Source organism: Artemia sp. Qi Xiang Cuo, chromosome 3 (assembly GCF_049724085.1).
Source record: "Artemia sp. Qi Xiang Cuo chromosome 3, ASM4972408v1, whole genome shotgun sequence".
Lineage (NCBI taxonomy): Eukaryota > Metazoa > Arthropoda > Branchiopoda > Anostraca > Artemiidae > Artemia > Artemia sp. Qi Xiang Cuo.
The window spans coordinates 77333447-77360653 of NC_142796.1; the positions used below are offsets into that span (position 1 = coordinate 77333447).

At 34.7% G+C, this 27207-nt stretch overlaps 1 protein-coding gene across 2 annotated transcripts; it reads left to right on the forward strand.

The window, feature by feature from the left end:
- Positions 1 to 672: 672 nt before the first annotated feature.
- On the forward strand, positions 673 to 26495 carry dbe (KRR1 small subunit processome component homolog dbe). 2 transcript variants are annotated; one of them, XM_089087146.1, is made up of 4 exons: positions 673 to 779; positions 9037 to 9123; positions 16334 to 16682; positions 25824 to 26495. In XM_089087146.1, exons 3-4 carry the CDS (start codon positions 16341 to 16343, stop codon positions 26484 to 26486), a joined length of 1005 nt encoding a protein of 334 aa, XP_088943272.1. In that variant the 5' UTR covers positions 673 to 779; positions 9037 to 9123; positions 16334 to 16340; the 3' UTR covers positions 26487 to 26495. The 2 variants fall into 2 exon arrangements, with proteins under 2 accessions (XP_088943272.1, XP_088943273.1); XM_089087147.1 differs by lacking the exon at positions 9037 to 9123 and having other exon boundaries at positions 687 to 779.
- Positions 26496 to 27207: the final 712 nt, after the last annotated feature.

Here is a 27207-nt window from a genome sequence, read left to right on the forward strand (position 1 = left end):
TGGTATTCAGAGGTTCTCTAACATAATCAGTATTGTCCAATACCTCCTGACCTTGCCATTTTTGAACGTTATTGTAGAGCGGTTCTTTTCAACCTTGAAAGATATTAAAACAGATCATGGAAACTCGTTCTTACGTATGACCATTACTTCAATTATGCAGACCAAGTTTGGCATGAAAAGAAAAAGACATGTGTCCCATGATTTAGAGGTCGATGCTTTCCTCTTAAAACTACTCAAAAGTGTAAAAGCCAACGCGATGGTGGAGGAGTGCGTTGAGTGTAGTTAAAAAGTGCATCTAAAAAAAGAAAAAAAATGATGAAGGTTTGTTTTGTATTTGAGGAATAAAGGATTTTATATGAATTTTTCAGAATATATGAGGTGAAAAGGAACAAAAGTGAGTGTGAATAAGGTGCTATTTTTTTTTTTTTGAATGGTAAAGATATATATGTTACCATTGAGGGAGGAGGAGCCATAGGACAGAGAGTGTACAAGCGTTTCTTGTGAAAAGAAAAATATTCCTATGCAACAGAATATTGTCAGGTTTTTCGGTTGGAGTCGGAAATTTGTTGGATTTTAGACCATTGTTGTGTCGGAAAAAATGTCGAAATTTCTGTGATCGGGTGTCGGAATTTTCAGACTTTTTAAACTGACCGATCGGAAGAATGGTAGGGACAAAATGGAAGCACTGGCTGTGCTAATTTTGAATTCTGATCGGAGCATGGAATTTTGAAGAATAATTTCAGTTTCAGCTCAGTTTTTTAAATTGTGGAAGAAAACTGGTGAAATTACTTTCAGTTTTTGGAAAATCTATAGTTTAGCTACCCTTGCACTCTGCAGTGTAGAATGCAGAGATACTGCCAATTAAACCAGGGCATTATGAGTTGTTCCTATCTCTCTTCTACTGAGTAGCCTAGTGCTTGGACTACCTTACAGCTACCTTGACTGAACAGTAGGAAGCCCAAACAATAGGCAATGCTATTGCATTGCCTACAGTAAAAGGGCTAAAGCAGAGTAAACATACTATTGTTGGCAAATTTCTAGGTGGCACTATAGCCTAATTTAGCTAGGATGAAAGTGAAAAATCATTTGATAGCCTACCTTTTTTATGCTCTTTCATTCTTTAATAATCAATTCTGTTGCAAATTGCATCTTGAGCCCTTAAAGGGGCACCAAAGGTATTCAAATGAATTAGGCTATATAAAAGCATAAACAAAAACCATCAAATTATGTTTCCACTTTCATCCTAGCTAAATTATATGGCCCACTGCAAATTTCCCATTAACTTAACCCCCACCCCCCCGGGGCAGATCCCGGATTTTTCTTAGGGGGGGGGGGGGGTGCAAATTAGGTTGATAAAAAAAAAATTGGGGAGGGGATGCAAAATAGATTGATCCAATAAATTTGCATTAGGAGCAAGTTTAGTTAACATAAACTTGAGTTAATTAAGTAAATTATGCTACTTTAGACTATGCTAGGGCTGTGTGTGTGCCCCCTGGATCCGCCACTGCACACCCCCCTCCCCCCTAATATGGAAGTATATATGTTGAATTGGAATATACCCTGAATTGTTGACAGCAAAGTTCTGAATCACAAAATTCAGTGCTATTTTTGTCAACAGCATTTGAAAAACTTGAAATGGGAGGAAAATAGTTTAGGCCTATATTTGAGTTGCCTAATAAATAAAATTAGAATTGTTTTAAATAAGTATTACTTGGATATATTACCCTTGAACAACTTATTTATAAACTAGTGATATGTTTTTACCACTTTTCAATAACTTAACTAGTGTTAATAACTTCTTTATGTGGCTACAAAAACAAAATACCTTTGAGGCCCCTTTAAGGGCTCAAGATGCAATTTGCAATTGAAGCAATTATTGGCCACCTAGAAATTTACCCTATTGCTGTTGTTTTTTCTCCAGAGGTACTCTGTATAGAAGGTGTGATAATATAAGAATAGGAGAGAAATTGAAATTTGATCAGCAATTGGAAGTTCTAGTGGCCTCTTTAAGAGTCAAAAGTGATAGGAGGGCAACCAGCCCCCCATGCTTTCTCCCCAAATACATCTGATCAAAATTTTTGTAAAATTCTCAACAAGCTACTTTTTGCTATCTTGAAATGTAGTTAGCTAGTTTAGGAAAATTGAACTTGGTAAAATTCTAGTTTAGCTACTTTTTGCTTTCTTGGAAAGGGGTTAGGCTAGGAAAATGAGCTTTCAATAATGAATCCAGGGCCAAAAACATACTCTGGGAAGATATTGCCAAACTTCTCTATTAACCCTCTTCTGATTTCTAAGTCTTAGAAATTTGCCCACTTGACAGGTGTATATTTATTTATTTTATTCAGCCCAAGAGAAAGCCATAGGCTTGTTATAGTACAAATACAAGAGATAACAACTCAACAGCAAGACTGCAAAACAAAAAAAAAATATTCTTCAGTGAAACAACTATGCAGCTAACTATATTACAGAAACTGTTTTTCATAGAACTCAGTTTCAACAAGAGCACTTAAATGTTTGCATCATTTGCACAGAAACTATGGTATCAGGTAAACTATTCCAAAGTTTTGTTGCTTGGTTAATAAAGCTACATTGACCCATTTTCTTGTCAACTTGCAGCTGATACAGTTTATGCAAGTTTTGTCAAGTGGCTAAATAATGACTAAGCTTGAAGAAATCTGCCCAGTCCACATTATCAACACCATTCATAATATGGAATGTATTGATCAGGTTAATCTGTCCTGTTGAAACTACAGGGAAGGAAGTCCCAAACATTGCAGTTGGTGCTGATACAGTAAATTACTCAAATATGACACAAACTTTCATGCCCAATGTTGCACCTTTTCAATTTGCTTTTCAATGTTGGATACCACACAGAGGAACAATATTATACCACTGGGCATACTATTGTCTTGTATAGGGTCATAAAAGTTTGAAGGTTAAATTTCATGAAACTTTTCTTAATTCAAAGCAGAGTAAAATTAGCATTTTTCAAAATTATTGACACATGCTTGTGAAACTTCAACTAGTTATCAAAGTGAATATCTAAATCTCTTATTGAATCTGCAGATGAAACAGGTATATCACCAAGAAAATAACAATAAGTCAAGCTTTTCAAAAAGTAATGAAGTACAAAACATTTTGATGGTTTATGAACATGGAGTTCAATTTACACCAATCATTTAGGGCATTCAGATCCTCTTGAATAAGGGCAACATCTACTGGGAAGATGAAACTTTTATACAGTTTTACATAATCCACAAACAGTTTGACAGTGGAGTGGCACATTACTTCAAGCAAATCATTGAGAAACAAACAAGATGACATTGGGCCCAAAAAACTGCCTTGTGGCACACCACTCAAAATTGGGCTCTCACTTGAAAGTGCACTACCAACTGTATCTTGCTGGGAATGGCCTTATAAGTAATCTTTAATCCACACTAAAATTCTACTGCCAAGCTCATACTTTTCACATTTTTCAAGCAACAAACTAATTGAAACTTTGTCAATAGCTTTACTGAAGTCAATGTACAAGCAATCAAACTTCAAAACAAAATCAGCCATGTTTTGGAAATCTTTTATAACTGCTAGCAACTGCATATTGCATGACCTGTTTTTTTCTGAAACCATGTTGTGACAGATGCCATAATTTATTTTGCTCAAAGTAGTCATGTATCTGATATACAATAATCTTTTCAAGAACTCTCAAAAAAATTGAGGTGTTTGAAATTGGGCAATAATTTGCAAATTGGGACTTAGATCCTCCTTCATAGATTGGCTTTACAACTGCTTTTTTCCATGCTCAGGGACATTTACCACTCAATACAACAGTTAAACAAAAATACAGAAGGTTCAGCTAAACACATGGCTGTCTTCTGAAGAAAAGTGTTAGAAATACCATCTATATCTGGAGCTTTATTAACAGAAAGATCATGGAGAATTTTTAAAACCCACTCTAAAGAAATATCAGTCATCAAAAGGCACTAATTGCTGAAACAAATTTAGTAAAATTGGGTGGACTGCCTGCTTGAAGATCATTTGGATTTACAAAAACTGACAAAATGCCTGATTAAACACATCAGCCTTTTTCTGATCATTGGTTATTAATCCACTAGTAGCTGGGTCATCAAAAATGCACAAATCAGTCAAGGAATCAGCCCTGTTTCTATTAACATATTTTCAAAACTTCTTTGGACATCCTCAAATGTTAGTAATGATTGACAATTTGAGTGATTCCTTATTTATGCATAGAGATCAAGTGGCACAATTCCAAGCCCTTTTATATGCACAACACAAGTCTTTGTTTTTTTCCAACATATACTGTCTCCATTGTTTATATAATCACTAATAGCATTAAGTACAAATTTTGGTAGTCATCTTCTTTTTCTTGTACCTTCTTTTATGTAATAACATGGAATGAACCTATCACATGCTTCTTTTATAACATCTTGGATAAACTCAAAAGCAACATCCACATCTGCATTACTAGACTGAAGCTCCTCAACAATAGAAACAGAATAGATAAAGTCTTGAATTTCATTGTAACAACCCTTACTGTAATCATAATAAAATTTAGAACCAGAGTTCACTGATGCACATGCATTCATTGATAGAGACATAACTATATGGTCACTTTTACCTAGAAGTGGCAGCATCTTAAGGTCTACTATGTCATCTGGAGATTTTGTGATCACCAAGCCTAGTACATGGGGAGTGGAATCACTTCTGAGTCTTGTGGGATCAGCAACATGCTGGTACATAAAACTATCCTGTAAGGTTTGCACAAGTTTAAACACAAAACTCTGTTCCACCCTGATGTAGCTTGGGATGACCAGTCAATATTTTGTGCATTGAAGTCACAAAAAAAAAATTTTTTTGAGGGAACAGACAAAAGGTACAACAGATAACTCAGCAGGTGGTTGTCATTTATCATACTAAATTCATTTCTAGGTGGACTTAGATATATGCCCACATTCCTCACATTTTGGGATACTCCTGGCAACTTAACTTCCACACTAATTACTTCACTTAATTTACTAGTAAACAAAATATCACCTTCTATATATTTCAATTCTGATGATGACAAAACATAAATAGCCTAAAAACTCCTCTTTTTTAATGGTTGTTGTGCACAATTTTATAATTACTCAATTGACAGAAATGTGCTTCAGGATTGATGCAGTACTTTGGAAGCACCACAGTCATAATAACTATCAGGTTTCTGTAAATTTACCGAAGAATACAGTTCATCAAGTTTGTTTGAAAGTACATTAGCATTTGTATACAGCATGGAAAGATTATTTTTCCATTTCAAGCCTGGAGGGGGCTGCTTGTCCCTGATTTCCAGGCAGGTAACAAAAAGAGTCAACGCAAACTAGCTATTGGATATTGAAAGTTTTAGTAGTATTTTCTAAGATTTAGCTTTTTTTTCAACCAATTGCTACCGAATGTGTTGTTACTGACTACAGTGTCTTATAGAAATTCTTATTCTAGTTTAATGGTCCTTGTGTTTCAGCAGTTGTTTTGAAATAATCTTAAGAATACAGAATTAGTTCTGAGAAAGACAAGGGGAGGTTGGAGGTAGAAATTGATATATAATCCTCAGGTCCATATCCAGGACTTTTGTTGGAGGTTATTTTACAAGGGGGGGGGGGGGTGCAACAGAACAGGCACATTCATCTGATTCTGAAGGAGAGGAGCTAGATTTGCCAGCAGACCCTGTTGAAGATGATCTTAATGATTGAAAATGACTGAATATTATGATTCAGTGCTTATTCAATCAAGGTGTTACCCACCAATTTTTTACTTGTATTTGGTGCTTTTATAAATAAATGAAAAATAACATAAACGTGATATGGGAAATGTGGCTGAATGTAGCTATTTAAATACGAATGGTTGTTAGGGTAACATTTCTTAGGTTTAAATATAGAAAAATTGCTAATATGATTTTACTTCCAAATAAGGTTTTTTATTTACAAAATGGATGTCCAAAATCAGGCACTGTTCAAGTGCTGAGGTACTACCCTAGGCAAAGATTATCAAAGAGATAAACCAGACTGTTAATTAAACTGATGAAACTCTAAATGAAGGGGCATTACCTTTTTTAAGCCCAGGAAAATCAGAATCATCAAAATATTTCATTAAAAGCTGAAATTAATGCTTAAAAAATATTCAACTGGTCTTGTAGCTACAGGGCAACTCTTACCCTATATTTCCCAGGGACTACCATGGGTTACCCTATTTTCCTCGTTTTACCAATTTTACTGATCAAGTTTTTATTTTACTGTAATTTTACAACACTAATTCCTTCCTTCAACACTGCACAAAATTTTTAACAGCAATTTTGTTCAAAATAGTTGAAAGGTCTAGTAACTATGGCTCGGGGATGTAATGCCCCCCCACAAGCCCCAGAGCAAGGATTTTTAATTATGCATTTTGGTCTTTTTTATATGTGGGATTCATCATTAGGAAACAAGAAATATTTAATTCTGCATGTGGTAAAAAATTATAAGGATACTTTAATGTTTTACCTTAATATACTTTAATAATAAGTGTAAGGTAAAACCTTAGGGGAGTATTGAAAAGCATATTCAATTAAATCAAAAGATACTATGTGGATGCAGTTTATCAAAAAGGTGTATCTGGAATATCTCAAGAATGGCTAAGGGCACTAAGTTTTTTCTTGTGGGGCATGTTTTGGTTGATTTTGAAAGATAGTCAGAGGGAAACCACTATCTCTCCAAATCTCTTTTTAGCTGTTCCTCCCCCCCCCCAAATATATCTTATCAAAATTTTGAAATAGCGTTCTTGTCCAAAAATAAAAAATTCAAATAACTATGCCTTCAGGGATGACATAACCCCCACAATCTTCAGTGTATGTGTTGTAAACTATAGAAGTTGCTCATTGTCTATATAACGTTGGTTATTTGGAAAAGGGGGTATATTTGATCCTGAGTCTCCAAAAAGGCTAAAGGTATTAATTTAAAACTTATAGAAAATGTTGGGGGGATGCTAAACAAAATGGAAACACATTATATACAGGAGGGTTGTCAAAAGAGTACAACATCAAAATTTAATTAACAGCTAAGGATATTAAGTTGAAATTTTAAAGACATGTCGAGAGAAATGTTGAAAAGGTATAGAGGATAACCAGTCCCCCCCCCCTCTCACACTGACAGCAATCTCAAAAAGCCACTTTATTCAAATTAATCACAATGTCAAGTAGCTGTGCCTTCTGGGATGCCATGCCCTTACAGCCCCTTGGGCAAGGAATGTAAATTATGTTATTTGTCTATTTTTTACATGCATGATTTATCACAAGGAAAAGGAGGAATGTTTGATTGTGCTGGTGTTGAAAAAGGCCAAGGGTATTGAGCTAAAATTTTAGGTAATGTTGAGGGGCATGTTGAGCTAAATCAAAAGAAACTATCCAAGCTATCTAAAAGGTGTATCTGTAATATTTTAGGAACAGGTAAGGGTATTAACTAGGAATTTTCAAAGCCACTAATACTATTGCAGCTGCAATTATAACTGGCTGCAGCAGTGACTACTTCTGACATTGACAATTTACAGCTGTGACTGGAACTGCTACTACATCTATATGTGGCTAATTTCAAGGAATGTTGAGGGGGATGTTGATCAGAATCAAAACACACTTTGTATATGCTGATTGTCAAAAGGGCACATCAGCAACATATCAATAAGGGCCGAGGGTATTAAGTTAAAACTTTTAAAGCATGCTTAACAGTGCTTGGAGGGCAAAGATGTCCTTTTTAGACCTCCTTAACTCTGGTCAAAATTATGAAATAGCTACTTTATCCAAATTAGTCAGAAGCTAAGGGTATTAATGTAAAACTTAATGCCTTACTACCTAAGGGTAAGAAGGACATAGTAGCTATATTTGAGGAACAGCTTAGAGTATTAAGTTGAAATCTGCACTTCCCCATCTGCCTGCAGTTCAGAGCAGGTTGATGGTGGTGTTGAACCAACCAACAGGTACTATAAGCATACTAATACTACCACTTCTACTGCTACTATTAACACTACTAGAGCTAAGAGTATTAAGAAAAAATTTCTGGAAATACTGAGGGGGATGTTGAAATAAATTGAAATATGATTTATGTATGGAGGCTATCAAAAGGGCATATCAGGAGTAACTCATGGACAGCCTAGAGCAAAACTTACAGGGAAGCATGAGGGCAGTGTCGGACTGAATCAAAACACACTGTATACACATGAGTTATGAAAGGGGTGAATTAGCAATGTCCCAGCAAGTTCTTAGGATATTAAGCTGAAACTTCCAGGGTTATCAATATCACTACAGCTTTTGCTACTACGGTACTTCTACTGCTACTATTACTGTTGATATTGAACTAAATAAAAGTATTTTCAATGCATCCTGGTTGTCCAATAGACCAGGTTGCAAGATATCAATGCTGAATATCGCTGGACTCAGATAAGGTATAAAGTGGAAACTTTCAGGGAAAGTTTATGTTGCTTTAAAGCTAAATCAAAAGGCACTATGTGCATGCTGGTTGTTAACAAGACATCTCATTAATACCTCAAGAACAACTGAGAGTATTAAGTGAAACTTTCAGAGCTACTACAATTACTAATTTTGCTTGTACTACTGATTTAAATCAAAATGGAGTAGACGCTTTTAGGTTGTCAAAATATCATAGATACAACGTCTTAGAACAAAAAGTATTTTCTGGGGAAGTTGAGGTGTAAAACTGAATCAAGATACACTATGTGTATCCATATTTTCAAAAGGGCATATGTTGTTGAAAATTGTTAAAAAAAAATTTCCAACATATAAATAGTCAGCCAAAATCTGGATTCTTATAGAGAAGTAAGTAAAAAAAAGAACTTTCTTTCAACTGAAAGTTAGAAGCAACATTAAAACTTAAAACAAACAGAAATCATTTGGTATATGAGGGGATTGTTCCGTTCTGAATACCTTGCTTTATATGCAAAATTTTTTTTAGTACTTCTAAAAAAGTTTTTTATTAATCTAATTAAATGATCCTTTTTTTTCAGGATTTGCTCTTAAAGGATTGTGACAAAAATTGCAACTTTAGCATAAAGAGTAAAGGATTAAGAAGGATAGTAAAGGAATAAATTATAGTAAGTTAAGGATAACCACCTCATATATGTAATAATTTCTGTTTGTTTTAAGTTTCAATGTTGCTCCTTACTTTCAGTTGAAAAAACTTGTTTTTTTTTAAATTTAATTTCTGATCGTCTTTTAAATAATGCCAGGAAATCCGGCTTCCCTCCACATAAATCTTCTCTAGACAATTCAATCCCAGTGAAAATTTACCTTCTACAATTACCATTAACATCTCCACATGTAAAATTGAGTCAGCAAAGATAAAGTATCATGAATAAAAATAATTTCTCATAGGAATTCTGGCGAATTCCCCCAATCTAAAATTTCCCTTGAAAAGTTCACCCCCCCCCCAGAAAATTCCCTCCCAATTGAAAATTATCCCTTAGTAAAATCCCCCCACAGCAACCTCCTCCCCCCTGAAAAAGGTCTCTATACTTACCAATAACAAATACTATACATAGACAATGGGCAAATTTCATGACTTACGGACCTTTCTTCAGGGGCTGTGGGTGGTCATGTTATCCCCAATGCATAGTTACCGGCTTTTCAACTATGGTGAACAAAATGGCTATCTCAAAGTTGTGATTGGACGATTTTGAGGAAAAAAGTGGGATGGGATGGGGCTAGTTGCCCTCCAATCTTTTTGGTCATTTAAAAAGAAAACTTTTAATTTCTGTTTGAATGGGCCTTTTCCTTATATTCTAGGACTATTGATTTGATGTGATCACCCCTGGAAAAAAAAAAAAAAAACAAAAAAACATGCCTATGTGACCTTTATTCAGGCAAAAAATACAAATTCCCCCATTTTTGCAGATGAGAGCTTGAAACTTCTACAGTAGGGTTCTCGAATACACTGTATCTGATTATGTAACTTTCATTAAGATTCCTTGACTTTTAGGGGATGTTTCGCCCCTTTTCTGAAAATCGGGCATATTTTCTTGTGCTTGTAGCTTTTGATGGGTAACACTAAACTAGTGTTTTTTATGTTTATTGCAGTGCTTTTTATATTTATTGAATAAAACAACTTGAGAAAAGAAAGAACTTGAGAACTTAATGAATCTTATATATTTGGAACCGGCATAATAAGCCAATTCTTTCGATATATCTATTGATATCGAAATTCCATTTTATAGACTTTTGGTTACTATTGAGCTGCATCTCTCTTTACTTACAGTTTGTTACCACAAAGCCTTCTAAAGACCATCACAGCCTTCTAAAGACCATCACAGCCTTCTAAAGACTAGAACACACTATGCACTTTAATGAATACAAAACACATTTTAGATATTTTTCATTTTTTAAATCAACCATGTAGCTCAAAATATGGATTGTTTTCAGTAAAGTCCAAATTAGGTTCTGATCTTTAGAAGGCACAGGCGCTGTTCTTAGCCCTACTCCTTTTACTTCCCGCCCATTTTGAGTTTGATTCTTTTTTTTTATTGCAATTTCTGTTTATTTTGGTTTTCATTTATATATTGATGGCTATTTATGGTTATGGGATGGTTATTTAGCTAGATGCTTGAAAAATTATTTGACTTTATTTCTGATTGTCTTTGGTTTAATGTAGTCTGATGTAGACTTTATTTCTGATCTTTGGTCTGATCGTCTTTACTTTTTTATATAAAACGCCTTTTTATAAAAAAAATAATTAATGTAAGTAAAGAGTGATAGGGCTTCATTTTATTATAATTTTCAGCATTTAAGAGGTTGTCATAGAAATTTTGAAGGGTGCTCATTAAACTGAAAATCTAAGGTTCTAGTGCTTTTAATAAGAGTTGAAGTTATTGATGGCAACCAGCCCTTTTTAGCTGCCCTTTTCCTAGAGACACCTGATCAAAATTAGCCATTTTGTTCAAAATAGCTAGAATGTCAGGAAGTTTCACCTTGATACCCTTGGTCTTGTTGATCATAGTCAGTACATCTAGCATCTCCCCTCCCCGCCCCCTTTCTCAATGAAACATTCTGCACAGAAACAATTTAAAATTTTAGTTTATGATCATTGCCTTAGGGGCACTAGGGAGCATGGCATCATAAAGATATATTTTGTCAAATTGCTTGACTATCTTGAGCAAACTAGCATTTTCAAAATTTCTATCAGTGTTCACTGGGGAGGGGGGGGGGAGAGGTTCTAAAAAGAACCATTAGGGTTGTTGCATGCTTCCCCTCAATCAATTTCCTACATCCCTTTCAACAACCCCTGAAAGTTTCAATTTAAAACTCTCAGCTATTCCTGTGCTATTTCTTATAAAAAATTTTGACAAGTAGCTTGCAAATAATGTGTTTTGATGTTGACGAGTAACCTCTTCAAAATAATATGAAAGCAGTTGCAATTAGAAGCGGTCACAGTTGCAAGTAGTTCGTGTCGAAGTAATGAGTAGTCGCGGTCGCAAGTAGTCAGAGTCGTTATTTTAGTAGCAGTAATAGAGGACCTTAAACTTCTGAGTTAACACCCTTAGCTATTCCTAAGGCATTGCAGATACGCCTTTTTGATAAACAGGATGCATGTAGTTTTTTTATTCAGTTCAAAATACCATTCAACATTCACTGAAGTTGCACATTGACACCCTTACTCTTTTTGGACACAGCCAGGTTGGAAAATTGCATAATTTATAAATTGCCCAATATTTTGCCCAAAATAAGTGTATTCTTTCTTTTCATTGTTTTATCAATTATACTCACATTTTACTTAATTTTTTTTTAATTACTCCTCCCTCCAGTTGAATAAAGGCTAATATTGAAAGCAGAACAAAGTTCTTCTTATGTGTCCACCTTTTACCTTTTTTTGTGATTTCGTCTTTTAAAATCAGGTGACAAACGGAAATCCTGCAATTGAACTTTTGCTGTCAACTAAAGATTGTCTCCTAAATCTGTTGGTAGTCACCAAAGGATAACCGCCTATTTTCCTTTAAAATATATTCTCTCTTGCATAGCTAATTTTCGGCAATCGTATCTTCCAGTCTTAAGAAAGATAAATCTTGATGGGAAATTATTTTTAGGGGGACCTACTAGAGAAAAAGACTAATATATTCAGAAAAGTCAATTCTTGCTTTAATATTCGTTTTGCTTCACTTGTGCTACATAGAAAAAAAAAACTAAGAATTAAGACAAATATGGAATATTGTGGAACTGTCATGCCTATATTCGTGTAATCTTTATGCTAAAGTTTAAGTTACACTTTGCAAAGAGCCCAATTAATTTCTATGGCATTTTGAAACCACAGTATAGAAAACATCTATTTTAGAGGCTATAGCCCCCTTATCATCTATACAATAGTTGATGTTTATTTTAAGTTTCATCCATAACATTGCTGCGGCTAAGGTAGGAAATGAGGTTAGTTACTGGTTTCGTAATAAATCAGGAGTTTAGCAAAGTTGCGCTCTATCCCCATTTATATGGATCATTAAGATGGATTTTGTCCTAGGAAGCACAGCAAAGGCAATGGGAGAGCATCGAATCAAATGGGGAAGTAATATCTCCTGAACTTAGATTATGCTGATTATTTAAGCATCCTACATGGAAGTTAATAAAATTATTTGAAAAAAACTTCGTTTTCTAAAGAGCTAAAGAGGTTGAGTCACAAGTTCGAACCTTAAAACGTACAGGGATTAGGAGGTACAGTTGGGGGGCTGCCGCCCCCCAAACCCCACGCTTTTGCAGCCTCTTTTGTTAAGATTTTTATTTTGGGGGTCTGCCACCCCCCCCTCAACCCCCGCTTTTTCCCTTGCAAAGAAATGCTTTGCAACACGAACGAAGTCTGCTTGAATTTTTACTGTAAGAACATCCTATTGCATCTCTTTGATTATAAACAGTTCCGAGCCGCTTTGCTGGATTTTTTACAAATTTTTCCCTAACCGAGAACAAACTATTATGTGATGAACTTGGTACGACCAAATGATTGGAGGCTACGAGAATTAAGAAATTATAAGAAAAGAGGCTGCAAAAGCGGGGGGTTTGGGCAGCCCCCCAACTGTACCTCCTAATCCCTGTACGTTTTAAGATTCGAACTTGTGACTCAGCCTCTTTAACTCTTTAGAAAACGGAGTTTTTTTCAAATAATTTCTGTACGTTTTTGTACAGTTTATTACTTATTATTGCTTGACTAACTGTTAGCTGATCGTGTCAGGAGTTAAAGTTGGGGGGCCCCCCCCCCCCAAACCCCCCGCTTTTGAAGATTCTTGTGTTAAGGCTTTTAATTCCTGAATACTCAAATCAAATGCACAGTAAGATTTTCTTTTTCAACTTTTCTTTGAGCATGCGGGTATACCGCATGTTATCAAAGCAGTGGAGACTTACCTGTAAGCTGAAGGCCAACTGTGATATTCTTCTGGAGACGCCTGTTGAGCCGAAGGATTTAATACATTGGATTTAAAAAAGAAACTGAGTTTCTTTTTTAAACTTTAAATATAAGAGATACTACTTTAAATTCAATATATAAAAAATTTACTCTGATGGGGAATCGAACCCAGGTCTTCCGCATGACAGACAGGGATAGTGACCACTGTACTATCGGAGACTCTTGGTAAATTATTTTTAGGCTCTGCAATCTATTTTCGACGCAAGCAAATACAAAGTAAGATTTTCGTTTTTCGACAAAAAAAACTTCTGGGAAAGAGCTGGAATTTTCGGAAGCTTGCAGTCGGTCTTGTCAGGTTAAGAGGACTATTTTTATCTAATTTAATAATGAAAAACTATGCTTTTAGGAATGTCAAAAATTAACATGGCCTCTTATGGGAAAACGAGGTTTTTCGTAAATGTAAATTCGGGGGATAATTTTTTCGGTCTGAAAATATCAAAAGGCCCTAACAGGTCGAATCCGCTTCGAATGAATCCTCATTCACCCGGATCCGTTGCCAAATGTGGCCTGTAGGCGTGGCTGATAAAAAAAACTTGAAATTTTTTTTTTGATGAACATTAAGTGGCTATATTTGGTTTTTGGAAAACAGGGAAGGAGTGATTGGATTGAGCTGAAATAAAAAGGAAGATAAAAAGGTGATGTTGGGTAACAAAAAGATTGATCAAGTGGACAGCTTCACTTACCTAGGGAGTATTATTAGTAAAGATGGGCGGTTCATTGAAGAAGTTAAAAGTGGCCAAAACCCAGGGTGTTTTTCATAGTTGAAAAAAGTTTGGAAGAATAGGAAGATAAGTCTGCAAGCCAAGATTAAAATATCTGGAAGCTAGAGTGATGAAAATGGTCAAGTATGCTTTCAAAGCCTGTGCTTTCAGTCAAACGGAAGAAGATTTGCTCAAATGGTTTTCAGAGAAATTGCCTATGGACTCTTTTGGGTACCTGGCTGACTGACTGTATTTCAGACAGTATGCTGTACGAAAAGTGTGGTTCAATCTCTCTTTCTAGGGCTATAATAAGATAAAGATTGAAATGGTTTGGGTACGTTCTGTGGACGAAGGATGACAGATTGCTTTAGATTGTCCTTATCGGCCAACCGTCTAGGGCTAAAAGAAAAGTAGGTTGTCCCTGATTGTGGCTGGAGGACGTCGTTAGGAAAGATTTAAGGGAAATGGGACATCTATTGGAGGGTGTAAAGAGGGAGGCTTTGAGTAGATTGAGATCGAGGAGGCGCGTGCGGATCTGTGTGGTACTTAGGTGGATTGTTGCTGTAGTGAGTTGTTAGTAGTAGTAGTTAAAAATCGAGGCACCTATTCATATACATCTTGAGGGTTAAGGGTTTCCGCATGTCTGTTTGTTTTAATCAAAAACAAAAAGGGGCATTTTCAAAATCCATGGGGGGAGGTATTTTTTTAATGAAAATAAAAAACGATATTTTTTTTTAATCTGTAGGAGGGGCGAAATCAAGAGAAATATTAGGGCAAGCTGCATTTTTAGTCTTATTGTTTTCAGACATCCAATTACTAAGATTGTTGATTTCATATTATCACCTCTGTCATTTGTAGTACTGATATGTTCTATATGACAGGGTCCTGATTATGTCCTTCTACTTAGTTGATCTAAAGTAGATTTCAAAGACAACCTTAATCAGCTCCAGAATGACTGTGTATCAATTAGACTGTCTGTTAACATTGATAATTATGAATTTTGAACTTTTGTAAACATTGCTAAATGCTATTTTTGCCCTTGGAAATCGTGATGTCCCTAAAATGTCAGAGCTAAAAATCATGGTATAATGACCTTGAATTCTGTATGCTACTTACAGAAATCCTGTGGCTTGATTTATTGCTGTGTGTTCATTGCTTGTTACCTACCTTGACCCAAGTATACATTGTGTTTTCAGTGAAAGATGCTCAACAAAATTAAAACTTGCTATTATAAGTATGCCTAATCTATTCTGCTTTTACCTAAATATTATAGGAATGTCCAACTCAATTTTTGAGTCATCACTGTCAAGGTTGCCCAAATTTTTTGTAAATTCAATTATAAAGTAAATCTAATAAGAGGAAATCCTTCATTACCTTTTACTTGAGTGTCTATAAATATTTATATGCAAGTTTTTGCTTTGATTTTATTTTGATTTTCTATACTCCACTATGATCTTTGCACATATTCAGCTATTAAGTAATATTATTCTGTACACTGTTGATTTTATTATATGCTAATAATATCTCTGTTGGGTTTATCCTATATTAAAAAGTCTAATAAGGATGGTTGTTGCATAGATGGAGACAGTCCCCCTCTCAATAAGATTTGGCCTTTTTTCTTATTGCGTTTATATATAATTTTATTCATATATTGACTTTTATAGATTATACTTACTCTATGATTAGAAGCAGCAGTAATGTAAATATAGCTTGGCATTTTTTATTTTCCACATGGCTTAAAGGCTTTTTTAAACGGTGGCGTCAATTTGGGGGAGGGCATGTAATCCCACCCATATTTTTGGCCCCTAATCTCTCTAGATTGGGAAAAAATACCTTGACTTTTTTTAAATTACCCAATGTCTTTTTGGTAATCTCATTGAAAAAAACTACAGGTTTACCCAACCCTCTAGATTTAAAAAACACATCTGGCCTCCCTCCCTTAAAGTTTTGTGAATGAACACCACTAGAGACTGATGTAAAAAACACAAACATTTCTTATTTTTCTCCATGATATTTCTGTTAGATGGGATCTTGTCCATGAATGCAAGTATGTTTTGATTCACAGCTTTGCAGGCTAGTTTCATTGGATTCCATATATTAGATAGTGTTTTCTTTCAATAACCCCGCTCAAGCTATAAATGCAGATTTAATAAAGTTATATATTTTTAGGGGGAGAATGACAGACAATTCAGGTGAAGTTTTAGGCAACAAGAGTGCATGGAGCATGAAACTCCCAGAATTTAAAAAGGAAGACAACCCGAATGGCCTAATTGAAGAAAGTTCTTTTGCCACACTCTTTCCTAAATATAGAGAGAAATATCTACGAGAATGCTGGCCACTTGTTCAAAAAGTGGTTGGAGAGCATGAGCTGAAAGCAGAATTAGACGTAATCGAAGGCTCAATGACCGTTACTACAACAAGAAAGACATGGGACCCATACATTATTCTGAAGGCTCGGGACATGATAAAGCTTCTGGCAAGAAGCGTTCCTTTTGAGCAAGCAATCAAAGTTCTGCAGGTTTGTAGTTTGTTCAATATTATTTTAGTATTCATTCACACTTTGGTGGGCTTCAAAGGCGAGAACAAAATGCTAAAAGAAAACTTAAATGCTACAGTAATGAATTGATTCAATTCAAAATTAAAAATAACAGTTGAAAAGAATTGATTTGTGCTTTTAAGTTATCAGTTCAAAAGGTATAATCGTTGCAAAAACACTATAAACATTTTTGAACTTTATTTTAATAATTTGGGAGATTTTGAGCTGAGGTTATTTTTTGTGATGGATTTTTTCAGTTCAACCATTCCATAATAAAGAGAGTATTATCTTACAGTAACAGTTATATACATCTGACATATAGTCTAAATTTTCCTTACTTTTTTCTAGTTATCTTTCTTTTTTCCATTTAACACTTATAGTATGACGTCGTTATATACTGACGGTGCTGACATTATTATAAACATAGTATAGGTTTTACTTTTTACGTCATCTATGGTTATAACCTACGGTTGTTACGTCATTCGTCATATTATCTACGAAAATGCAGTTTTTTGTAAAAAAAAAATGATTATTTTAAATGTTGTTTATTACAAAGGCACTAGATGTAGCAATTTCCTTTAAAAAGAGCTCATAAAAAGCTCTCAATGATGTTCCACTGCCCTGCTAGCTGTGGAGGAAAAAAAAGAAAAAAAAGATGCTTTTGATGGAGAATATCGTGGTTGTAGCTAGTTCCCTTGTTTTCCAAGCCAATGGATTTCCCTTCTTATTTAAGCCAAGGGATTGTAAGTTTCCTAGATAGGGTTTCCAACCAAGGCGGTTCCAGTGGTTTCCTTTTTTCGATCATGCACCATTTTTAGGGATTTCATGCCATTTGTTTTGTTACTATGGACCGTGATCGTCTCTTACTGGGTTCCAGATATAGTTGCAGCAACGATTTAATTCGACTATTTAGTCCCGTCATAAAACCATATGAAACAAAAGAAAAATAACGAGCAAAGAGAGAAGTCACAATACAAAATACAAACAGCATGGCCAATATGAGAGGGTTCATACAACTTGTGCCATATTGTCACTTTTCTTTAGGTTTTGAAGCATGGTTTTCCCTTGGAAATTCTTATCCATTGTATTTGGAGCTGCCCACACTGAAATGATTTTTCTTAGTTTTTAAGATAGGGAGTTGTAATGCTTCTGCTTAAGGTTTTAGACCATGAAAACTCTATTGGCTATCTCTGACTTTGCATTTCTTAGTATTTTAGCCCTATTTGGGCTAAAACTTATGTTTTGTAGCGCAAAATGGCAGAAAACAGTACCTCACTGCTTTGCCATCTATTTTGTTACTTAGAAAAGGCGCTAGATAATTTCGGAGACAACACTGCCTCTCCTTGACGACAAATAAAAGTTCAAATAGGGATAAAATCCTTTTAATAGACAGTGTTTCACAAACAGTGATGGAAATTCACAAATACCAGATATTTCGGTCACGTATGCATTAACCATCATCAGTAGTAAAACTCTGATGTTTTACTATTGATGACGGTCACTGCATATGTGACCGAAATATCTGGTATTTTTTGTGAATTTCTATCACTGTTTGTGAAATACTGTCTATTAAAAGGATTTTATCCCTGTTTGAACTTTTATTTATCGTCAAGGAGAGGCAGTGTTGTCTCCGAAATTATCTAGCGCCTTTTCTAAGTAACAAAATAGATGGCAAAGCAGTGAACTCACTTTGTGAGTTCAAGAACACAAGGGCATTTTTGTAGTTGAATAATGGTCTCCCACTATCACTTTAATAGCATGTTTTTGAACATCTTCGATTTCTTCTGACAAATGTGTAGCGATCTGAGTTTGGGAACCCCAAACAGAAAAGCAATAGGCTACTCTAGGATATGCCTTATATGGGTGGTATATGTAAGTGAGAGTTAACAATCTGAGAAGCCCATCCTGCTCACACTTGTTAAATTCCGGATTGAGTTGGGGACTTTTTGTGTAATATTTTCAAGATGCAGCTTAAATGAGCAGTCACTTGGAAATATTGCGCCTAGTATTGTTGCAGAAGAGACAGCTCGTAACTGCACATCTGGGACTATCATATCTTGCTTGAGTCGATTAAATCGTAAAACTGTAAAACCGATTTAAACATAAAATATAGAGAACCAACTCGACATGGTTGAAGAAAACTCACTACAATACTTGTTCTCGCTGATGACCTGTCATCAGTGGAAAGGGCTTTTGAGGCTCTTCAGGCTAATTTGTCTAATATTGGCCTTGCTATTGAACCATCGAAGACTGAGTTTTTGATTGTAAACCCGAATGAAAAAACTCGATCAGAGTCCCTTAAAGTAGGCTTGATCACTCTTTCTATGTCTGACTCACTCAAGCATTTAGGTGCTCCTTTTGGGTCATCGATAAGAGCGACACGCACTATGGTTATTAATGAGTTAAAAAAGAAACTTCGCAAAACATACGGTTTGCTAGCGAAAGTTAAAGGGCAATTTGACACGTGTACATTAGGAAAGCTCTACAACCCTATGTTTGCACCGCACTTGTTTTTTCTTACTCCATTATGGAAACTTTTCAGCAAAAAAGAAACAAATTAGGGTTCAATTTTACCGGTTTGCTAAATTCTTTATTGGTATATGGTTTCGTAACTCATACATTAGTAAAAAATACCATCTGTTTGATATATGTGAGAAGATGGAAGAATTATCGGCTCGATTTGAAGACCGTTGTAAGAAAATATCAGACTTTCCGCTTAACCACCTTCTATATATGGTGGAATAGACATTTAGTCTCCAGCCAGAACAGTGTTTTATGTTTTAGTTGTTTTTCTCGTCAGTGGTGGTTGTCACTTTATCGTATAGTTGATGATTTTTCATGTTTTGTTCTTTTCTCTTTATTACTCCTCTAGTACATTATTGTTTTAATGTAGCGAAGAAAGCCCCAAAATTGCCGAGTTGTCAAGGTTGCCGTGACGATCCTAGAGAACAATAGCCAAAAAAGCATCTTATGTCTATCTCGTTGTTTTTTATTGTATATTTTAAGAATGAAAGATCTTAAGCCAAACTGGCCAGCCATGCTTGATTTAATACAGAATCATCCGTGCCAGGTAATCATGATTTGTTATTTTAATAAAGATTTAATGGATTCAAAGTCTTCATCTTCAGTTGATTTTCCTTTAACCATTTTTGCTGCAGGAATTCTACCGTCATATGGGCGAGAGGTTAGAGGTAAATCGAATGAAACTACTTACATCCTGGTTATCAAAATATAGTGTTTGTAATACCTCAGGAATGGCTCGGAACTCTTTCTTTAGATATATGTTCAAGGGTGTCTACAAGATGGGGACAGGATGGCTTCAGCTCTACGGAAGATCAAAGACTACACAGATTTTCAATTCATGTGAAATATAATACTCCTCCCCACCCACCTGATAGTCTGTAATAAAATTTTATTTAAAATGTATTGTACAAAACTACCCCTGATCAAAAATTTAGATAGAAAATTGAAACTTTGTCTAGAACTTAAATTGAATTCCAACCCACTCACGTTCAAACTTCTTATATAGAATTATATTTCTATTATAAATTTTCTTGATTTCTAACGATTTTGTATGCCTATAAACGTGCAAGTGAGGACTATTTTTTCTAGAGCAGTTTAAGTATGCTGTTAATAACGATGATGCTAGCTACACTGACTCATAACTGTAAAATATAATCTATATAGTCGTTAGTTGTTAAGATAGTACAAACATTTGGAAGCAGAGACACCAAATAGGCGGACAGGAAGGCTATTACCCTCCTAGATTTTGAAAATACCGTAATTTCAATAAAAAATCGGGAAAAAATGATTATCCCCCCCCCGTATGTTTTGAAAAACACCTTTTTTTGCATGCATGTTAGGAGAAATCCTTATCCCTTCATATTTTCGCTAATTGGTGCTCTTGATTTGGAAGAAAAATCAAGAATGAAACTTTCTAAGTTTTCAAAATTTGTTTAGTGAGCTAATTGTTCTGCATATACGGACTCATTTCTATTCGTTTTAAGTCGCGAGGCTTTTTTTGGATGTGAAGCCAAGATATTCTGACTTATTATTATTTGTACAAGAATACTTTTTTTACTGTCGTATTAAAAGTTTTATCCGTTTTTCAATAATGAATCTATCCTCTAGATTTTATCTTCTCGGTGCCCAACATTACCTCTTCACCTAGAATAAATAGCTCTTATAAAAGTACTAAAAAAAACTTTAGCGTAAAGAGCAAGGTATTGACTAGGGGGCGAACCCAATCACATACGTAATAGTTCCTGGTCGTTTTTAGTTTTGATGTTGTAAACTTTTCAGTTGAAAAATTGTTTTTTTTATTTAGTTTCTGATCGTTGTTTTTAAATAATGCTGGGAAATCTGGTGCCCCCTTCATAGCAATGTCTTTTGCGATGAAATTTCCTGAGGGAGGGTCAAGTGTTATCGGGAGCTTTGTTGTACAGAGATTTAAAAGGTAATGTTTCTCCTTTTTCAAATTATATACATTTTAATATGTTTTTGTTTTCTTAGAAGGGGGGGGGGGGCACATTGTCTCCTAACCCCCTGTTAGCTTTCATGAGGGAGATCGCATTATAAAAGATTTGTTCAAACACTTTCACCCCTAATAACCATGTAAATGATAACACCATCATTTTTGAAATTTCAGACCACTTTCCCTCCTGTCACATATTACAAGTATTAGAGAGGTGCTATCCCTCCTCGTAAACAGAACTATTCCTCTTCGTTTTAAGTTTTAATCTTGCTCTTTACTTTCATCTGAAAAAAACTTTTGTTTGCATTTAATAATAATAAGGTACTACTGACCCTGCTTTATAATGTAGTTTCTGTGTACTATATATATATATATATATATATATATATATATATATATATATATATATATATATATATATATATATATATATAAACTGTGTAACTGTTATTTAGATTTGTCTTAAGAGGATTCGATACCTGAAAAATCATTTTTCGGGCCTCAACGTCGGCTAACCATCTCAAAGATAAAGGATCCATTAGCGAATTCTCCCTTGAGACTAGTCAAACCTAAAAATTACCGGGTACTTGTGGTTTGACTATGAATTTTGATTGAAAATGCTGTGAAACTGGTTTGGCAAGGTTTTCAAAGTGGGCGACACCACTGGGAACTCCCAAAGCTGCAAAATTGATCAAATGACATTTCATTTGAGCTGATTTTGGTATTTTCCTTGCAGGTATGCTAGAAAATTTTTAGGGAATTTCCTTTCCTAAACTTTAAAGAGAAAATTCTGCTCTGTTTAAACGAAGAAATGAAATTCACACTTTCTAATGATATAATTTATATGAAAACTGCGTATCTCTATCTCCGGTATAAAACGAGAGAAGCTAAGTGGTTATTCTAAGATTTTTGGAAAAGTAGGTGTCAGCTTTTAGTTTTCTGCCGTTTATTCGGATCTCTTATCCGAGCTGTACAAGTTACGACAATACCAGCCAGTCAATTCCAAATAGTCTGGTCACACAAAAATGAAAATAAAGTTTATAATGGACGAGATAGGCTAATTCTTTATAGCATTGGATCCCCAACTAATCCTTAAGAGTATGGCCACACAGACTAAAAATGTTTATAGTGGACCAGATAGGCTGATCCTCTAAGGTAGCAAATCCCCTTAACATTAAAAATTTTATTGTGAAAATAGTTTGTCGGGAATTTGGGAACATAGCTAGAAACCTCATCAAATTAACGGCGGATTCAAATCAGAGGTGTACCGTTGGAATAACCATGGTCGTAAACCCTTTTATCGGCGGTTTTTTACAAAACAAAACATTACTAAAATTTGAATACCCTTTCCATGTAACGGTGAAAGGGGTAACTGAATAGAAAAATACAGTACTGAATAGGAATCAATTAATTACATTCGCCGAAATGTAGCTCTCAATAGAGACATAGGAGAAACCTATTTAAGACCCATTTATAATGAACTAATTAATTCTGATCGTTTTTACTTAAATAAAAAAAAATATCAAATTTTGCAACCTAACCTAATCTGTGATGGTGTTTTACCTGGAAAGCGTTTAGCTTTTAAAAATGCTCTGTATAAATTAAAAAATTGAATTCTCATTCAGTACTTTCTTCGTAATTTTCCTGATACGGACTTTCTTCGTAACCTTAAACAAAAATAAGATATTTTTTGGAAGGACTGGTGTCCACGATTTGGTGAAAATTTGCATTGCAAATTCTGAAACACAAGCATAAGCAGTGCTGTTTTACCCAAGTTTACCTATTTCTGTACACTAAGTGAATGAACCTTATGTAGCATAAGAAATGTTATGCAATTAAAACAGGATATGTTGTAAACAATGAATTTCTATCTGCACCTTCTAGTTGATAATGTCCCTTTCGAGATTCTTATCTATGTGACAAAAATATATATATTTTTCATGAGAAGCTTTCTGGGAGGTTGGACGTAAAACCTAAATTTAGTGCCCCGTATTAAAAAAAACTGACGCTGACCTTTTTGTTGTAACAAAGCCCAAATTTGATGGTTTTTTTTTTGGGGGGGGGGGTTGATTTTGTATGCTTAAAAACTAAAAACTATTATTTATGGAAATTATTGTTTTGCAAAATTTTCCTATATTTGTAGAATTTGAAAAATTAACGCTTTACTGAAAACACAAAGCAGTAGGCCAGTATGATTTTAAAGCACTCTATTATGTCTTTAGAGTAGAAATTTGGGGAATTTGGAGTAGAAACTTGAATTTTTCTGATTTGGCTCGCCTTGTAGATTATCTTTTTGTAGAGAAATCTGAAGTGAAGATGTCTGGACATTGTTCGGACTATGTACTAACCTCAGAAATTCTTATCGTGGCTTGGAATTCTCCGTACTACAGGCAAAAATAACAGGATTTCTTCAGTTTATATTATGGTTTATTATTTCTTGATTTTGAATAACACTGAAGTGCGTCTGCACAGTTAAACATTTAATGGCCGGCATTTATCCCCCCGGTGATTACCCCCTGGAAAATACCCCCCCCACCGTGGAAAATAAGGCTTTCCAAATTTGAGAATTTTATTTGAGTTTCATTTTTTTATTTCCGTAGGGGGGTGTAATTTTGGTACTTGTGTACTATGCACCCCTCACTCAAGTTTACAAAAACTCGAGGACAAACCGGTTTCTTCGTTAGTTTTTTTTTTAGCTTAGCGCCAGACAACGCATAGAGAAGTGACAGAATATATGGGAAATATATAATTTGGGTTATATATGTGCACATAAGGAGGGGGGGGGGGTGGTAAAGTATTTTGACAGTTTGAAGTCATAAAACAATTATTTCTAGGTATGGCCACTAAATAATTACAGAAGAATAGTGAGGTACCTGGAAATTTTGTTAACTAAAAAAAAAAAATATTAAAAAAAACTGTATAAAGTAAATATAATGTTTCATTTAATTGTTTTTTCCAAGTGTTTTTTTTTTTCAATGGCCGTTTTTCCAAGCATTAAGGTACTATTATTAGGTTAATGTATTGTTTCATTTAAGTGTTTTATGATGATCGCTGATCAAAGTTTTTTATTTGAGCCTTTCATCTATGTTATTTTACTGTGTTCATAGCCGTATATTTGGCTTTAATATATACTTATGTATCTATCTATCTAATATACAGAATACTTGTACCAAACTCATTTTGCATGAAGACCCGCTATACTTTACCCCTCCCCTCTAATATACAAATCTATATCCCAAATTTATTTCTAAAGTAACGAAGAAACTAACATAAAAACTGGTGTGTTCTCGAATTTTACACAGCGTTAACTTGAGTGAGTGGCGCATAATACACAAGTAACAAAATCCCCCCCCCCCCCGTCCCCGACGGAAAAAAAAAAAATAAAACTCAAACAAAAATCTCAAATTTGGAAAGCCTTATTTTCCACGGGGGAGGGGGTATTTACCGGGGGATATTTTCCGCGGGGGGGGGGGTATTTTCCGGGGGAGTATTTTCCACGGGGAGGTGTAAACGCCTAGAACCAAACATTTACCTTAGTAGCTACTAGCAATACGATTTGCGAGACAAGTGAGCTGCCATATAAATTCGTCTGTTACTTTTTCTGGTACTTAATGAGTCACATTTTTTTCTTTTTATTATTAATCTTTCTTTTGCCTGAGTTTTTCACAAAATTTAAATTAAATCATAAAAGTTCGCCGGTGAAAGATTATTGACAGTCTTATAAATTATTCGGATATTTTCTGTAGGCTACTCAGGGAGTTTTCTGTTCCTAAAACAACATTTTTTTTGCGTGTATTTCTTTTTTTAGTAAAATGCTAGTTTTTTTTAAGTTCAATGCGCAAAAAAAGGAACACGAGTCAGTTATTTTAGATAGTTTTATAAATAGTATATATTTCATCCAATAATAAAATTACTGGACAAGCTGTTAAACGAAAGCTTTTGTCCTTTTGAGTGTTAATTTTGCTCTTTACCTCCATTAGAAAAACTATTTTTTATTTAGTTAAATACAAAAACCCAGATACAAATATTAGATGTATAAAGAATAAGCGTAATAAAGAGTAAAATAAATTTTATGAGAATTATCTTATAATAGTATCATTTGCACCTATACAGCCCATTTGATATTTTAAGCAAAAAGTTTTCCAAGTTTTCGAGGAAGAATCTTCTTCCTCTTGCCCCTTGTGATCAGGTATGACAGTTCATGCGCGTAGAAGGTACGTAGTTCGTGCGCGTAGAAGCTTCGCTTGATGTGAACTTGATAAATAGTTCATTCGTTGCATTTGCGGATTTATTACTTTACAATTTACGGAATAATTTAACTCTAATTTGTTTTGACTATAGTATTGTTAATGTGCAAAACTTGAAGTTCGGTAATCTTATGAAATAAACAAGACTGAACAAATGTCTGATGTATTTTTTGTAAATATGGACATTTTAGAAATAGCTTTACCCTGGAGGGGTAAGCTTGTTCTGTCTGCACAAATATTGGTATAAAAAAAACCTTCAGGGAAAGTACTCAAACACCCCTGGATCTTTGTTCACCAATGTTTCTAGGGATGTTGAAAGAGCATCAATCGGTTGTTTGTGGTTTGTTTTGTTTTTGTCTTTTTTTGTTATGGTTGTTTAATGATTACTCATTTCTTTTATAGGACGATATTGCTTGTGAGATAATTAAAATTGGCGGCTTAGTCAGGAATAAAGAGCGATTCACCAAACGGCGGCAGCGATTGATCGGTCCAAATGGCACAACTTTAAAGGCCATTGAACTATTAACCAACTGTTACATTGTAGTTCAAGGTAATACAGTGAGTACAGTCGGCCCTTACAAGGGGTTACAACATGCTCGTAATATTGTCACAGACACAATGAATAATATTCATCCTATATATAATATAAAGAAAATGATGATAAAAAGGGAATTGGCTAAGGATGAGGCATTGAAAAATGAAAATTGGGAACGATTCTTGCCGAAGTTCGAATCAAAAACCCTGAGTAAACGTAAACAGCCTCTTAAGAAAAAACAGAAGAAAGTATATACTCCCTTTCCGCCGTCGCAGCCCCAGAGTAAAATTGACAAAGAGCTGGAAACGGGTGAATATTTCCTTAAAGAGGAAGAGAGAAAGGCAAAAAGAAAGCAAGAAAAGAGTAAAAAGCAGCAGGAAATGGACTTGGTTAGAGAAGAAAAGAGGAATAAGTCGTTCTTACCCCCTGTAGAGCCAGAGAAGAAGAAGCAGAAGGTTGACAATTCTGTAGATATCAACAAATTAAAAAAGAAAGTTAATAATATGAAAATGAAAGTGAAAAGTAAATAAAGTTCAATTCTTTTATTTCCTTCTCCTTTTAGTTCTTTCCTTTGCAAAAATTGTAAGTTCTATCTTGATCTTTTTGAGATAGCAGATATTCTGAGCGTTTTGGTTTGACATTAGTCACAGTTACCGAAATTCCAAATTTTTGGAGGAGGATTCAAATTTTTGAAGGGTTGTAACAGTTTCTTGTGACCTTTTTTCTTTCTTCCAAAAATTGTCACTGCATGTTTAGGTTGATTATTGACAATATCCTTTTTTTGCACTACGACTATCAATATTATTTTAGTATTGGCGACTTGACTCCTCGCTCTTGCAAAATCAAACATCATCTTCAAGAATACAAGCTTTGAAAGCAATCCTAGTTTGAAGTTGCGATTCGAAGCAATGAAGATGAAGCAAAGACCCAAAGTGGGCTTTGATAAAAAAAACTAAAGTAACCTTTTGAGGATATCATAATTTTTATTACTGCCCTTCTCCCTGCTACATCCTTTTATATTTGACAAATTGCAGACTTGTATGATATATTGAACACAGCAAGTACCCATGTTAATAAAACGGTCCTTGCTGCATAATATGTAGAATAATAATAGTTAACTCATTTTGCATGCAATCTCGCAATCTAAAAAAAAAATCCAAGTCACTGGGCAAAGAAGTTAAGGAAATTTATGAACGGGTTAGTACAAAATCAGTCAAGCCAGTATTAAAGTCACTCAAAGCTAAAATCAGT

Coding starts and splice junctions, on each gene's coding strand:
- dbe (XM_089087146.1), top strand. CDS start 16,341: ATGACAGACAATTCAGGTGAAGTTTTAGGCAACAAGAGTGCATGGAGC. Junction 16,683..25,823: donor AAGCAATCAAAGTTCTGCAG/GTTTGTAGTTTG, acceptor TTTCTTTTATAG/GACGATATTGCTTGTGAGAT.